General features: G+C 35.8%; 1 protein-coding gene across 1 annotated transcript in view; it reads right to left on the reverse strand.

Annotated features, from left to right (window-relative positions):
* Window positions 1–16223, reverse strand: part of ZC3H6 (zinc finger CCCH-type containing 6) — a 65323-nt gene that overhangs the window by 47741 nt on the left and 1359 nt on the right. Inside the window, exons 2-3 of the mRNA XM_043986664.1 lie at window positions 8103–8286; window positions 2130–2252 (exon numbers count right to left, since the gene is read on the reverse strand). Coding sequence (XP_043842599.1) covers window positions 2130–2252; window positions 8103–8286 — 307 coding nt within the window. The remainder of the gene's footprint in view (window positions 1–2129; window positions 2253–8102; window positions 8287–16223) is intronic.

The raw sequence follows: 16223 nt of genomic DNA on the forward strand, positions 1-16223 counted from the left end.
TTGCTTGCTATCTGGTTTTGGTCCAAACAAGATAATCTTCCTAAGAAATGGAGCATTCTATTTAAGTGACTATGAAGTAGAACTTAAGAGCTTATTAAATAGTACTGGGGCCTAGCATAAACTCCTGTACAATGAAAAGGATAGAAGGTCTTCAACTGAGTAAGGGAAAGAGCTGATAGTTAATTATTTACATCTAACTTCTGGTATTAGTGACTACTTTTACATTCTTTCTAATTTTTTAACAGTGGTTATACAAATGATAGTAGAAAATCCATTTTCTAGAAGTGTCTAAAGAGCTATTTTGGGGTTCTGGAGGGTTTTTTGGTGTGGCAATGAGGGTTAAGTGACTTGCCCAGAGTCACACAGCTAGTAAGTGTCAAGTGTTCTGAGGCCAAATTTGAACTCAGGTCCTCCTGAATCCAGGGCCAGTGCTTTATCCACTGTAAAGACCCATTTTTAAATTCATATACATAAAAAAAAAATGGAAATGGAATTGCTGAGGCCTTGAAAAGGATAACTAAATTTTTTCTTTCTCGATGACACAGCTATACAAAGAAAAAGGAAGAAAATGGGGATGAACAATCAAAAAAAGAAAGGAAAGAAGTTGCAAATAAGTCTGAAGTAGGGCAAAAACCACAAAGGATTCAAATTAAAACTAATCTGGAAGGGGTAGATAGGTGACACAGTGGATAAAGCACAGGCCCTGGATTCAGGAGACCCTGAGTACAAATCCGACCTCAGACACTCGACACTTACTAGCTGTGTGACCCTGGGCAAGTTACTTAACCCTTACTGCCCTGCAAAAAAAAAAAAATTAAATTAAAAAAAATTTTTTAATTTAAAAAAAACTAATCTGGAGAAAATAAGGGTAGCCAACAGAAGAATTTGAACACAATGAAGAACACCTGTTTGTGTACAAAAAACCCCAAAAGCTTCATAATGTGATATGGGATAGAGAGAGGAATTATCATAATCAAAGAGATAGAGAGGAACAGTCATGAATGATAATTCAATTTCATAAACTATAAGAAAAGATAAATTAAATGAAAGAATGATGAATAAAAATAGGGCAATCTTGTATAAGTGATATTAAATAGATTTAGAAAAAGAAAATGTTCATAATAAAGGATGACTTCAATGTAATGAATTCTCAAAGTATGATTTAAGTCAAATAAGAATCTACAGGTGAAATTATGCTTGAATGATTTCCTTAGTTATGTAAAACATTTGTGAAAGATAGTGTGGCATAGTGGATATAGGACCAGCCTTGTTTGAGTCTAGAAAACCTGGATTCAGCTCCTGATCTCTGAAACACATTAGCTGGCAGACACTAAGGGAGTGACTTAGCCTTTTAGTGGCCCAGACTATAAGCTACAGGCAATTTGTTGATCTATACTGATAGGGGGAGTTTATGTACTTGGGGATTCCTTATACAGAGCTAAGTATAGAAAAATTGTCCATAAAGCAGTGTTTGTGACACAGTAGTAAATGACCATAGTGTTTGATAAACCCAGAGACCCCAGATTCTGTGATGAACTATTTGACAAAAACTGCTGGGAAAACTAGAAAAGAGTATGACAGAAACTAGCATTGAAGAAAACAGTGACCTCTATAGAGATTATGATAAAGCATGGTAAAGTATTTGATATTTATAATTAAAATACTGAGTTATGAAGAATAGCTTAAATTATGATCCATGTATTCTTTTTATAACAAGAAACACACATTTGATTTGTGGGAGGGAGAGCAGGGCAATGAGGGTTAAGCGGATTGCCCAGGGACACACAAACTAGTCAGTGTCAAGTGTCTGAGGCCAGATTTGAACTCAGGTCCTCCTGAATCCAAGGCCAGTACTTTATCCACTGCGCCACTTAGCTGCCCCCATTTTTGATTTTAAAAAGATTTATACTCTAATTTTTTTAAAATGTGTGCTTAAAGGGTAATATTTCAATTCTTTGGAAAATCAAATTACAAAAAATAACTGATTTTTTTTTAATAACATCTTTTGACAATGTTGGATAAGTGACTTTGTTATAGGACTGAAATTTAATGCATATGTATTTTATGAGATATTTTATTAAAATACTAGGGGGAAAAAGAATGAGATTAACTTAAAAGAATAACAATACCTGAAGAAATGATGAGTCATAATCCCTGTAGGAACCAGATTCTTTTTTATGAGACCTTTCTGAATGTTCAACATCTGAATCAAGGCTGTAGTCCGAACTATCATCACTAGAGGGAGAATTATGCTGGAAAAAAGTAAAAACCAAATATTTTATCAAGTATAAATTTACTGCCAAAGAAGAAACAAACTCTTAGCATTCTAACAATGAGAGACAATTAACTGATAGTGATACAACTAGTCTGTCTATGTCCAAGTTAGCTAATTAACAGATTGGATACCATCACAGAAAGACAGAAGTCTAAGATTTGCCAGATGGATCCCTGAGCCAGCAACCACTACCATGAGGCCCCAACCTATATCCCTTGCAGTTTTACAGGATTTTCAGGAGGGAAAAGCATAATCTATCTGTTTAAGGTTTTACAAAATAAGTACCTTTCTTTTCTACACTCCCATCCCCTACATTCCCTTAAGTAATCAAGGCTTTGGAAAAAAGGAAATGTAACTGTAGCCTCTCTAGACAAAAGAAAAAAACGGCAACCTTATGATTTAGAGAGAATACTTACAACCTAAGATTGCTATCGTCTGCTTTTGCTAATGAGTAAGAACCTAAAAACTAATATTAAAACTACATTCCAAATATATAAAAAATTAAATAGGAGGCAGCTAGGTGGCACAGTGGATAAGCACCGGCCCTGGAGTTAGGAGTACCTGAGTTCAAATCCGGCCTCAGACACTTAACACTTACTAGCTGTGTGACCCTGGGCAAGTCACTTAACCCCAATTGCCTGACCTAAAAAAAAAAAAAAAGAAATAGCTAAGAAAATAGAAAAAGTCCTGGGAAAATCCTCCCATATGACAAGTAACAAGTGTCAAGAGAAATACTAATTATGATAAATATAAAACTGACTTTAATATTGAGGTTTCATTAAATATCAACAAAATGTTATAGTACACTCCACAGGACATCCTGATTTTTTGTTATTATCCTCCAATACAGAGCATAATTCATTTACATCTCATTTTGTATGCCTCTTGCCTACAGTCTCTCCAACACTCTCATACTACTCCTTTCTTACTGAAGAGTAATATTCAACAACGTTCTTACATCATAGTTTCTTTTATAGCTGTTTCCCAATTGATGGGTACCAATTTTGTTTAAATTTTCTGGTACCACTAAAAGGGCTTATATGCTTACATGAATAAAATATCGGCCCTTTCTTTCTGTCTTTGACTTCTTTAAGACAAAAGTCTAGTAGTGGAAGCACTGAGTCAAAGAATGGGGCCAATTAGTCAATTTTCTTATGTAATTCCAAACCAACATCCAGAGAGGCCAGATCAATGCATAGCTCCATGATCAATCAACAAACATTTATTAAGCACCCAATACATGCCAGGCACTGTTATAGTGCTGAAAGCACAAAAACAAAAGTGAAGATTCCCTGCTCTCAAGATGCTTGCATTCTATACAGGCAGACATTGGGCCTGTATATGTATGTTGGTTTATACAAAATAGATGCTATTTTGTTTTGGGGGGAATCGGGTAATGGTTCACAAAGAAGGTACTATTATTTAATGTGAGTCTTAAAGAAAACTAAGGTGAAATATAAAGAGGTGAGGAAGGACTTCCAGACCAAAGAAATGAAGACAGGAGTATTGGATATAAGGAAAAGTGAGAAGGCCAGTTTGGTAGGACCATCAATTGTATAAGTATGTTTATAATAAATGAGTGGAAAGGCAGGATGAGGTCATGCTATGAAGGGCTTTAAATGTCAGACAAGGGATTTTATATTTTGCTCCCACATGCAACAGGAAACCACCACAGTTTGGTTAGAAACCTGACATGGTCAGTTAGAAAAATCACTTTGGCAGCTATATTGAGAATGAGAATGGAGTGGGGAGAGACTTGAGGCACAGAAACCCAATAGGGAATTATAACAATAATCCAAATAAGAGCTGATGAGAACCTGAATTAGTGTAGTAGCTATGTGCGTGGACAAATGTTAGGGAGATATTTAAGTAGAAAGGATAAGATTTGGCAAATGACTGGTTATATAGGGTTTAGTGAGTAATTGAGGATAATCCCAAAGTTGTAAGACTGAGTGACTGGAAGGAAAGATAGTGTTGCCCTCACCACTAATAGGAAGTTGAGAAGAGAGGTGAGTTGGGGAAATAATGGATTCTGTTTTGAATATTCTTAGTTTGAGATGCCTACAGAACATCAAATTTTGAATGTCCAATTATTAGTTTGTGTTGCAGTGCTAAGAAAAGCAAATAGATAAAAAGTTCTAGGAGACACCTGTAAAGAGATGATAATTAAACCTGTGGGAACCAATGAGATCACTAATGAGAGAGTGTGAAAGAAAAAAAGAAGAGGGCCTAGGACAAAGGAAGTTAAGAGGTTGGAGTATGGATAATGATCCAGCAAAAAAGACTGAGAAGGAACAATCAAGTGGGAGGCAAAACAAGAGAGAACAGTGTCATGAAAATCCTGAGAGTACAAGGGGTCAATGGTATCAAATACCACGGAGATTTTAAGAAGAATGAAGACTGGGAAAAGACCATTATATCTGAAAATTAGGAAACAAATTGTTAATTTAGAGAAAGCAATTTCAGTTGATTAATAAGGTCAGAATCCAGATTGTAAAGGGTACAGAATTGAATAGTATAGCAGCTATTTCTAGGAATTTGGTTGAAAAAGAGGAGAAACAAGACAACAGGTTGAAGGGTTAATAAGGACTAGCAATGGTTTTGATTTGGGCATGTTGGAAGACAGCAGAGATGGAACCAGTAAGGAGGGAAGGATTATAAATGGAGGGGGGGGGAAATCTATACAATCTACTAAAGATGATGAAATCAAGGACCAACATTCACCTTAGTGAGGAGGGGCTGGCCTTGGTGAGAAAGCCCATCTATTCATCAGAGACTGGAGTAAAGGAGGGAAAAAAGGGATCATGCCAAGGAATTGTTAGATAAAGAAAAGGGAAGAAGAGAGGGTTTGCTACAAATGTTCTCTTTTTCTCTATAAAAGTCAGTGTGGAAAGGTAAAGGCTAATGTGAAAGACTCAAGAGAAGAGAAAATTGGAATAGCCTTTATGGGGTATGGGATTGAACACAGTTAATATGAATATATGGATCACCTGGATTTAATGGAAGTACCTTATTATCCAAGGGGAGTTTTATGAAACCCTGGATTAATAGGATTAATAGGAGCAAAATGTCCTTCAACTGAACTCCAACCTGAACCCAGATAGCTAGCAGATAAAAAACACTACCTAGTGACTTTTTCTCCCTCAGGATAGTAAGTCCCTATCTTATGGTAACATCTGGGCATCCTCATCCTTGCCAAACCCTTTTTTGGAATCCTATGGTCTTATCATGATGCTTCTGTATTTCCTCCATACTTGTTATAACTGAAATTGTTAAACTACTTATTGCTTCTGGGTTGATTTCTGTATCATACTATTGAAACTGACAATGCCCTGTAATCAGTGGACTAAAACCTTATACACCCTCAGAAATGGGGAGTCCTCTGAGCGTCTCTCTTAGGAGGGAAGTCTCCACATGATCATGTGTTTTGTTAACTTTCTTCTTGGAACAATAAAATATGAAATTGATATTATGTTTTTTCTGTCTCTGATCTATTTTCATAGGAGGACAGGTATGTTTTTCTGTCTATCTCTGATTTGTAGGAGAAATTAAACATTATTTCTCTGATCTGTTTGTAGGAGATAGGCAGATACAAAAGCTTTATTTTAATATTCGACAACATCAATTAAGAAGAACTAAAAGGACTGCCTTGCTGCAGTGAGGGTCCAGGTGAGATTAGTAAACAAATTTTTAGTGGACCACAAAATTACAGGTTAAGCTTTAGAAGGGACCTTCTAGTTGCAACTAGCCTAATTCTAATCATACCCAAAGGAATACTACATATAATATACTCAACAAGTAATCACCCATCCTTTGCTTGAAAACTTTCATGAAAGGAGAATTCATTACTTCTTGAAGCATCCTATTCCACTTTTGGACAGGTCTAACTGTTAGGAAATTTTTTTGACACTGACTCTAAATTTTCCTCTTTTTTTTAAAGTAATAAACATTTTTATTTATAGTTTTGAGTTCCAATTTTTATCCCTCCTTTCCTTCCTCTCTTCCCACCTCCCTGAGGCAATAAGCAATCAAATATGGGTTATACATGTACTATTATGCAAAACATTACCATATTAGTAATTTTGTACAAGAAAACTTGAATAAAAGAAAAGAATGAAAGAAAGTGAAAAATAGCATGCTCCAGTCTGTGTTCCATCAATATCAGTTCTGTCGGGGGCAGCTAGGTGGTGCAGTGGATAAAGCGCCAGCCCTGGATTCAGGAGGACCTGAGTTCAAATCTGACCGCAGCCACGACACTTACTAGCTGTGTGACCCTGGGCAAGTCATTTAACCCTCATTGCCCCACAAAAAAAAAAAATCAGTTCTGTCTTTGGAGGTGGATAGTATGTTTCATCAATAGTACTTTGTGATTGTCATGGATCATTGTATTGTTGAGAACAGTTAAATCATTCACAGTTCCTCATCAAACAATATTGCTGTCTCTGTGCACAACATTCTCTTGGTTCTGCTCACTTCACTATACATAAGTTCATACAGGTCTTTCTAAATTTTCCTCTTTGAACTCATACCTATTTCCCCTGGTTGTGTCCTCTGAGGTCAAACAGACCAAGTCTAATACTTCTTATTCATTAAAAATCCTTCAAAAACTTATACACAACTATCATGTGCTGAGTCTTCTTTTTTTCCAGGCTTCCAGGCTAACCATCCTCAGTTTTTTGGGGGGTTTTTGCAGGGTAAGAAGGATTAAGTGACTTGCCCAGGGTCACACAGCTAATAAGTGTCAAGTGTCTGAGACCAGTTTCAAACTCAGGTCCTTCTGAATCCAGGTCCAGTGCTTTATCCACTGCTCCACCTAGCTGCCCCACACCATCCTCAGTTCTTTTAATCAAACTTTAAATGACATACTTAAGGACCTTCACCACACTGCTTGCCCTTCTTTGCAACTACTTTCAGCTTATCAATGTCCTTCTTAAACTGTGGCTCCTAGAACTGAACACAACACTCTAGATGTGGTCTGAAAAGGACATAGTTGAGAGGGTCTATTACTTCTTTATTCCTACGAGCTATGCCTCTTAATGTAGCCCAAGATTATATTAGATTTTTTTGGCTGCCACATTATACCATTGATTCATATTGAATTTGCATTCCACCAAACCCCTCGATCATTTTCAAACTGCTGTCCAGCTATACTTACTCTACCTTACCCTAAAGCCTAGAAGCAAGGTGGTACAGTGGGCAGAGCACTGGTCTTAGAGATCAGAAGAATCAAGTTCAAATCCAATCTCAGACACTTAGTAACTATATGACCCTGGGCAAGTCATTTAATCTCTGTTTGATTGTTTCCTCATCTGTAAAATGGGGATAATAATAGCACCTACCTCCTATGGTGGTTGTGAGGATCAAATGAAATTGATGTTTGTTTTTTTCAGTCATTTTTAGTCATGTCTGACTCTTCATGACCCCATTTGAGATTTTCTTGGCAAAGATACTGGAGTGATTTGCCATTTCTGTCTCCTCATTTGACAGATGAAGAATTGGAGGCAAACAGGGTTATGTAACCTGCCCAAGGCCACACAGCTAGGAAGTGTCTGAGGACAGATTTGAACTCATGAAGACGAGTCTTCCTGACTCCAGGCCTGGGACTCCATCTACTGCACTTAGCCTGATGCTTGGCACATAGTAAGCACTGTATAAATGTTAGTCGTCACCACCACCACCACCGCCTTGTACTAGGAGGTTGAGCAGATAGAACACTGGACTTGGAATCAGGAAGATTTGAACTCCAATCTGGCCTCAGACACTTTTAGTTGTGTAATCCTGGGCAAGCTGCTTAATATTAACAATTATTAAAAAGGTAGCTACTAACCTTGTGTTTCTCACGTCTTCTCCTTTTTGATTTTTTCTTTTCTTTTTCTTTCTTGCGTTTTTTTCTTGATTTTCTGTGGGCTCTCTCACTTTTCTGTTTGTCATTTCCTTTTGTTTCTGGTTGCTCTTGTGTTTCCTCAAATCCAGCATCATCTATTTCACCATCTTCTAATTCACCATCTTCTCTATAAGAGAATAGGCAAAAAATAAATGTTTAAATGTCAATTCAGAAACTAAACACATTAGACATATTTTCATTATCTTTCCTGGAGGGTGTCAAATGGTCCAGACATGTAATCTCATTAGTATAAGGCTCTCTTAGAGAGGTATTTCATCTACTAAGGCATATCAGTCTTTGTTCTGCAGTTGCAAATTCATAATCTTAAAAGTTGCCTGGGGGAACTGAGAAGCTGAGTGACTTTCCCTGGATCACAAAGCCAGTGTCAGAGGTAGTACTTCAGCCCAGGTCTCCTTGAGTCCAAGACTGGTTCTCTATCTTCTAAGCCAGGCTGTATCTTCAGATGTAATTTTTGTAGAAAGCCTGTACCAAAATTTTAAATTGTATTTCTCATTCTCCCACACATTTTAAAAGCAAGGTTGTCTCAAAGAGATAAAGTTACAAAATGTAAACCACTTCCAAAATGTAACCATATTAGATGAATATCTTAGAGAATAAAAGTAATAAATACAAAATTACTTTGAACCTCATATTAACATGAAGGTAAATAAAATTAATTGCTTAAAGTGAAAAGCAATATATGAGTACAAATAGTCAATTTTAGTAGATAAATATAAATAGATAAGCATTAACAAAACTCAGGCTATAAAAAAGATAATTAATTTTAAAAGTTGAGTTCTGTCAAGAATATTAAAACTCCGGGCAGCTAGATGGCGGGCGAAGTAGAAAGAGCACTGGCCCTGGAGTCAGGAGTACCTGAGTTCAAATCCGGCCTCAGACACTTAACACTTACTAGCTGTGTGACCCTGGGCAAGTCACTTAACCCCAATTGCCTCACTTAAAAAAAAGAATATTAAAACTTAAATTGTAATCCTAATAATTTCATGTTTCCAAGTGTAAGAATATTAGTTTTAGTTTTTCAATGCAAATGTTGGTTTTTAAAATCAATATTTGCATCCAAATAGATGGGGGAATATTTTGTAGTATTTAAAATCTAAATGAGCAAATGGAATACAGAAGAACAAGTTGGCATAACAAAATATTGCTAGCAATGCAAAATTATATTATGCAAAAACCTTTTTGTTACTTTTGCTATATTTAGGCCAAAATATATATATAGACATTAGAGTGAGAAAGAGATCAACAAAGGCTCTTCATTTAAGATAACTTAAAATTACAACTACTGTAAAATACTTGTACCTCTAACTTTATGAAATAGGTATATTTCAAAGTTCAAGGCAAAATAAGTTATGTTTTCTCCATGCCTTTACTTCTATGATACAATTAAAATTTTACTTCATAAAAACAAATTCCCAAATGGACCAAATCAAACACTGAAAAGAACAGTAGCCATGCCTTTTATGATTGGGAGGGCTGATAATAATAATAATAGTTGACATTCAATATATTGTTTAAAGATTTGCAAAATGCTTTCCTTAACATTTACATAACAAGATCTCACTTGCTCTTCATAATAATCCTGTGTGGTAGGTGCTATTATCAATCCCATTTAACACATGAGGAAATGAAGGCAGAGAGATTAAGTAGTAAGAATCTGAGGCAGTATTTGAGCCCAGAGATTTGTAACTCCAAGTCCAATAAGTACTCTCTCTACCACAGATAAGGCTGAGGAGGAATTATCTAGTATAAGAACACTAGATTGGGGATTTAAAAACCATTGTTCCATCAACTAGGGAATGACTAAACAAGTTATGGTACATAGATGCAATGGAATATTACTATGCTCTAAGAAATGATGATTATGAGAAAGCTTGGAAGAACTTAACATACCAAGTGAGGTAGACAAAACCAGGAAAACAATATATATGGCAACAATATAAATAGAAAGAATGACAAAACAATATTAAACTAAATGCTGAGAAAATATAATGTCCAAAAGTAGGCCCCTAAAAAGAGATATGAGGAGGTACTTCCTTACTTCTTTGCTGGGAGACAACAGGTGTGGAACACTGAAATTTTGTATCAGATTTTTTCAATGTACTGGTTAGTTTTGCTCAACTTCTCTCCCATTTTTCACTATTATAAGAGATGGCTACATGGAAGGAGGTAGGAAGGAATACACGTGATGTAAAAACAAAATATATCAATAAAATTTTACTTTTAAAAAATGACAATCACCAGGGTTCAAGACCTGGCTGTATTACTTACTAGCTATATCACCCTGGGTCTCTAAAATCGCTTAGAGAGTTCTAACATTCTGTGATTGTTTTAACAGCATTACTTCTATTGCCTCTTTAAGTTCTGTAGAACTTTCTTGTCTTGGGTCCTCTAAATTTCCAATTTGTCATTTTGGGCCACAGAATTGAAATTTCTATGTTGTTTAGGTGACTAACTCACCAATCTGAAAAACAAGTTATACTTTCTTTGGGGAAAGGATTAATTAATTAAATTTAAGGCTACAATATCACAATACACTAACAGATGCTGTCATCATTTTCCAGACTGAAATTTTATATAATCTATTTGTATCCTACATTTTTATAAATTCAGTGAGTCTTAAAGTTTATAAAAACAAGTTTTCTTAAAATATTAAATATACCTGTTTTCTGGAAATTTTTTTTCTCAAAAAGATTCTATTCTGTTTTCTTCCCACTCTTTTCCTAAGTTTATTTCCAATAATTTAATATGAAAACAGGTTTTGGATTCATACCTTGCAGGTTATTTTTTTTAGTGGAGCCACATTAGGGAAATATTCTATGATGGTTATTAGATTCAGCATCAGAGCAAGTATTAGTCTTAAATATGTTACTAAAATGGATTTTTTTTAATATCAAGCACCCATCATTCTGCTTTCTTCAGTAAAACATTTAACCTTTGAAGGAGACTCAGCTTCCTCAGTTATAAAATGAAGGGATCAGACTAGATGATCTCTAAATTTTCTTCCATTTCCTTCCTTCCTCTTGGTGTAGAGGTGGTAGGCTACAGGTACAGAATGACTTGAATATTGTCAGATACATATTGTTGATTTCTTTTACTTAATAGTACTTTGTTAGAATGGAGAGTTCTCTGAGGGTGAGGGGAGTCAATGAAAAGCAATGGTAAAGTTTCCTCTAAGCTCCAAGTCTTTAGACAATGATGTTTTCAATTTCTAGCCTACCTTGTTCTTGAATACATCTGACACTTCATAACTACTATCATCACAAACAATAAATGTTTGATGAAAGGCAGATTGTGATGTGTAACTATTGCTCAGAACAGAGGTTAGAGATTGATGTATACATTTGGGTATAATTTGCATAGATGATGATAATAATAATGAATTTATGGGAACTCCAGAGATAATTAACTGAAATTATATAGGAGGAAAAGATAAGGAGAATTCAGAAGAGAATCTTGCAAGCCACTCACTGTTAGTGAACATGACATGCATGATGAATTAGCAAAGGAAACTGAGATCTTTTTGATAAAATATATTCGGTCTCATGGCTCAACAAATTAGGATTTGGGAGTTATAGACAAAATATAAATATTCACTTTAGAATTATTTTGAGGGGTACAGTGGATGAAGCACGGGCCCTGGATTCAGGAGGACCTGAGTTCAAATCCAGCCTCAGACACTTGACACTTACTAACTGTGTGACCCTGGGCAAATCACTTAACCCTCACTGCCCCTCAAAAAAAAAAATATGAAGAACACAGCAATAATCTGCATTTTGCAATGCATATCCAGTTGAATTTGAAATGTCTTCTAGAAATTCATTGAAATAGATAGAAAATACACAGGTGTATTTGCACATTACAAAGATCATTTTGTACTCTGGGAATTGTCATTAAAGATTATATTTTTTTAATCATCAAAGAGGCAGTGTGGTGGAGTAGACAGAAAGTTAAGCATCTAAGTCAGGAAGACCTGACTTCAAGTCCCCATCTCTGATATAGGCTATGTGGCCCATGGTCATTTAACCTCTCACTGCCCCCAATCAACTCTCTAAGACTATATGATGCAGAGCAGATCCTCATCTAAAATGGAAAGAGGGAGGTCCTCCCCAGGAGCTCCCTATTCCAAAGGTATCACAGCTCTGGTTTTTTAAAAAATCATCCTTTTAAGTTTAGATTTTGAGTAAACTTTTGGAAATATGAATAAATGTACAATATAGCCTAAGCTTTTTGGATACCTCAGCAACAAACTGGATAGTTTTATTTTTGAGGTATGTTTTTGAAAAGCATTATATGGAAGTAAAGTACTGTACTATATAAGTTGAATCTATTATTATTATTATTTGTTGCCTTGTAAAGGCAACAAATTGAAACAATCATTTTAGATGTTTCTCTAAAATTTTTCTTTTTTAGCTTCATGGTGCATGATCACTATTCAGAAGATCAATTATAACAATAGGTCACAATCTCTTTGAAACTGTTTCCTCATCTGAAAAAAAAATGGACATAGTACTCTTACTTGTCTTACAGGGTTCAGAGGATCATAGTTTTAGGGTTGGAAAGGGATCTTATGAAGTCATTTTAAGGGGCTAGTGAAGCTATATTGCAGAGTTTTTGGTAGAGAGTAAAATGCAGGAAGACTGGAAAGGCAGCAAGAAGTCTGTTTGTTAAAAGCCTCACATGCCCAACAGAAGAGTTTATGTTTGATCTTGGAGGCAATAGGGAGCCACTGGAACTCAATAGAGGGGGTAGGAAGGTTGACATTCCAAGACCTAGACTTTAGAAAAATCACCTCGTCAGCTGAATGGAAGATGAATTCAAGATAGGGAAGAGACTTGGGACGGGGATAGTAATTAGAAAGCAACTGCATAGTCCAGTTAGGAAGTAGCTGGAAGCAATAAAGACTTATACTAGGGTGTCAATATCCATAATTAGGAAAAAGGCTAGTTAGAGATTTACAAGTGATCACTAGTCAACTTAACAAAGTAGGTGTTGCCAGGATTGTTTTCCCTACAAGAAAGAAGGTAGACCTAAAGTTCAGACAGGAAAAAGTCAGTAGAAAACTGGAAGACAAAGAAATAAGCATGGGAGTCGAAACAGAAAAGAAAAGCAAGAACAAAAATTTGCACTAAGATTGAGGTCTGCCTGTGGAATGAGGACATATAGTCCCTAGAAGAGACTGTTTAATATTTTAAACTAATGAATGGCAAATTAAAATTAAATAATATGAGAAAGGCTGCACTTATAACTGACCTGAACTTGTATATAGTTTTTACTCCCAAGTCATGTTACACTACAGTAAGAGTGTCATTTGAAATAAATGGGTGGACAAAAAAAAGAGAGAGAGATTGACACGAGAAAAGAAAGTGAGCAAAGGTTCTAAGTCCACAAGCAACATTTTTTGAAAGAGAAACTTCTTTTATTCAGTCCCTCTCCCATGAATTTCCGGGTTGAAAATTATATGATACAGACAAATGATGACAGGAATCAGATAATTTGAATACTGATACTTGAGAGTACCCCATTTTATGAAACTAGAAAAGCATAGCAGTCTTCCAAAAATAAGGTATGTTATTCTGGAAAGCTAGGGATGTTGGGGGGGGTATAGCCTTAAACCAGGGGTTCTTAACCTATTTTGAGTCATGGATGCCTTTGGTAGTCTGGTAAAAGCCTATGAAACCCTTTTCAGAATGTTTTTAAATTCATAAAATAAAATATATAGGATAACAGGGGGCAGCCAGGTGGCACAGTGGATAAAGCACCTGAGTTCAAATCCAGCCTCAGACACTTGACACTTACTAGCTGTGTGACCTTGAGCAAGTCACTTAACCCCCATTGCCCTGCAAAAATAAACAAATAAATAAAATAAAATAAAATATATAGGATAACAAAGGAAGTCAAATATACTAAAATGCAAGTATGGGGGGGAAAAGTCCAGGTTAAGAACTCCTGTCCTAAACCTTTATGTTTGACTTCAAGAATATTTATGCAAGGGGGCAGCTAGGTGGCACATTGATAAAGCACCAGCCCTAGATTCAGGAAGACCTAAGTTCAAAAACGGCCTCAGATACTTGACACTAGCTGTGTGAACCTGGGCAAGTCACTTAACCCTCACTGCCCCAAGGCTGGGGTGGGGGGGGGGATATTTATGCAATCCAAAAAAAATGTTCACTGTGCTTCTTTCAGAGACAGAACAACAATATAACTTGGACATACGATATTGAGTAATTTGATGATTTTTATGTTCTTAATGTAAGATCTATAGAACATATTGCCAAATCTATGCTTTACTTCACTGGCTCAGGTGTATATTGAGTTAGAATTCTCTTTTTTTCATCCTAAATTTCTTTCTTTTGGTCCTCTACACACACACACACACACACACACACACACACACACCAAAAGAACAAAATGCAAGAGTAAAATCTCTTGAGAGAAAAAGGAAAACAATTCTGCAAGGTCAGAATATGAGACCAAAGCTGAGTTGCTGGTATGAAAAAACACTTAACAGAGTTTAAGGCATTCAGCTGAGGCCCCCATATTACTTCTTGACTAAATGATTGAGCAATAAATAGGTCAAGGTGAAAAGACCCCATTTTTGAACCATTAATAGTATCCTTTGTAAATCAATTAAGTGTTCTTAGGACTATTTAGTCATAAATTCTTATTAACTCTATACAAAGGTTTTTCTGTGTGGTGAATCCAATTATTTTTAACCTCATGTCCTGCTGCCTCATTGTCACAAATTTAACAGCATTGTGCCCAGGGTGAACTGTGTGCATTAGCCGTCAGACAATGGAGCAGATGGGCTGGATTTTGCCACATCTATAAAATTTTTTTGATTATATAATTTTTCAAATACAACCAAAGATGGGAAAAGATCAATGAGTCTCTTAGCAGATCTTTTATTGGGACAAAACCATTTAAATTTCCTGCCCTTCAGAAGCACACATTCAGACGCAGACATTCTGTCCAGTCATGTGGGGAGCTGGGGGGAGGGGAGGAGAGAGCTGGAGGTGGGCATCAATCTGCCTCTTTCTGGGGAAGCTACCAGCTTAGGGAATGCCAAGGCTTCAGAGACTCTGTCCACAACCCCACCCCCACCCCCAACACATGCAAAAGTAACAAAAGTATTCATCAGTTTTTTAAAATAATCAATAATGTCAAATTGAAGAATGTAAATGAGAGCACTTTTAGATTTTATAAATCATGTTGAGCTACATTTGTTATATGAAAAAAAGTTGTTGATACAACTCAGTCCTTTTTCAAGACAATCAAATATTTAAATACAAATTTTGAAGTGCAAACTAGTTTATTATTTCTGCTTTGGTTGACTATAGCAAGTTACAACTACTACTAAGTATTAAACTCTGGCAACTTACAAATGTGTTAGAAGCATTCTGTGGGTAGCTAGAAACTGAATCGAGGGTTCCAAAAATTTATGTATAAGGGTGCTTTCAACTATTTTTTCTATTTAGTGCTGAACAATTCTCTTATTTTGGAGTTTGAAAGGAATGTTATAAATCACATTTATATATGAGATTTTGCTCTAATGACACTGTAACACCTAAATCTGTCAGAAATGCCTAAGCTATGCTGCCATTTTATCTAAATGTTAGGATTTTATTATATCTTTAGTGTGTAGCCTTAAAATGGAAAAGATACACTTCTCATAAAGTAGTACTTACAAGTAATTTACTTTGAAGAAAACGTTAAAAGTGTAACATTCCCAAAATTAAGAGGCCAAAATAAATTCAGAATCCATGAATTTCGAGATTTTGGAAGTAAAGTGCTATGCTCTTATTCAAATTGCGGCATTCCCTGGTTTTACTAACTATGCATGCAGGGTTGCTAGTCTCCAGTTTTTATAGAAAACAATACTAAGTTTGGGATTTTTTTTTTTTTTGGTGGTGGTGGTGGTGGTGGTGGTGGTGGTGGTGGTGATTAGCCCTGATACCATAGGAAATGTGTAAAAAACCATTAAATATTAAATGGCTTTAAAATATTTGAAACTGAGCATCTAATCATTTAACTTTGAGGGTTTTG

Source organism: Dromiciops gliroides, chromosome 2 (genome assembly GCF_019393635.1).
Source record: "Dromiciops gliroides isolate mDroGli1 chromosome 2, mDroGli1.pri, whole genome shotgun sequence".
Lineage (NCBI taxonomy): Eukaryota > Metazoa > Chordata > Mammalia > Microbiotheria > Microbiotheriidae > Dromiciops > Dromiciops gliroides.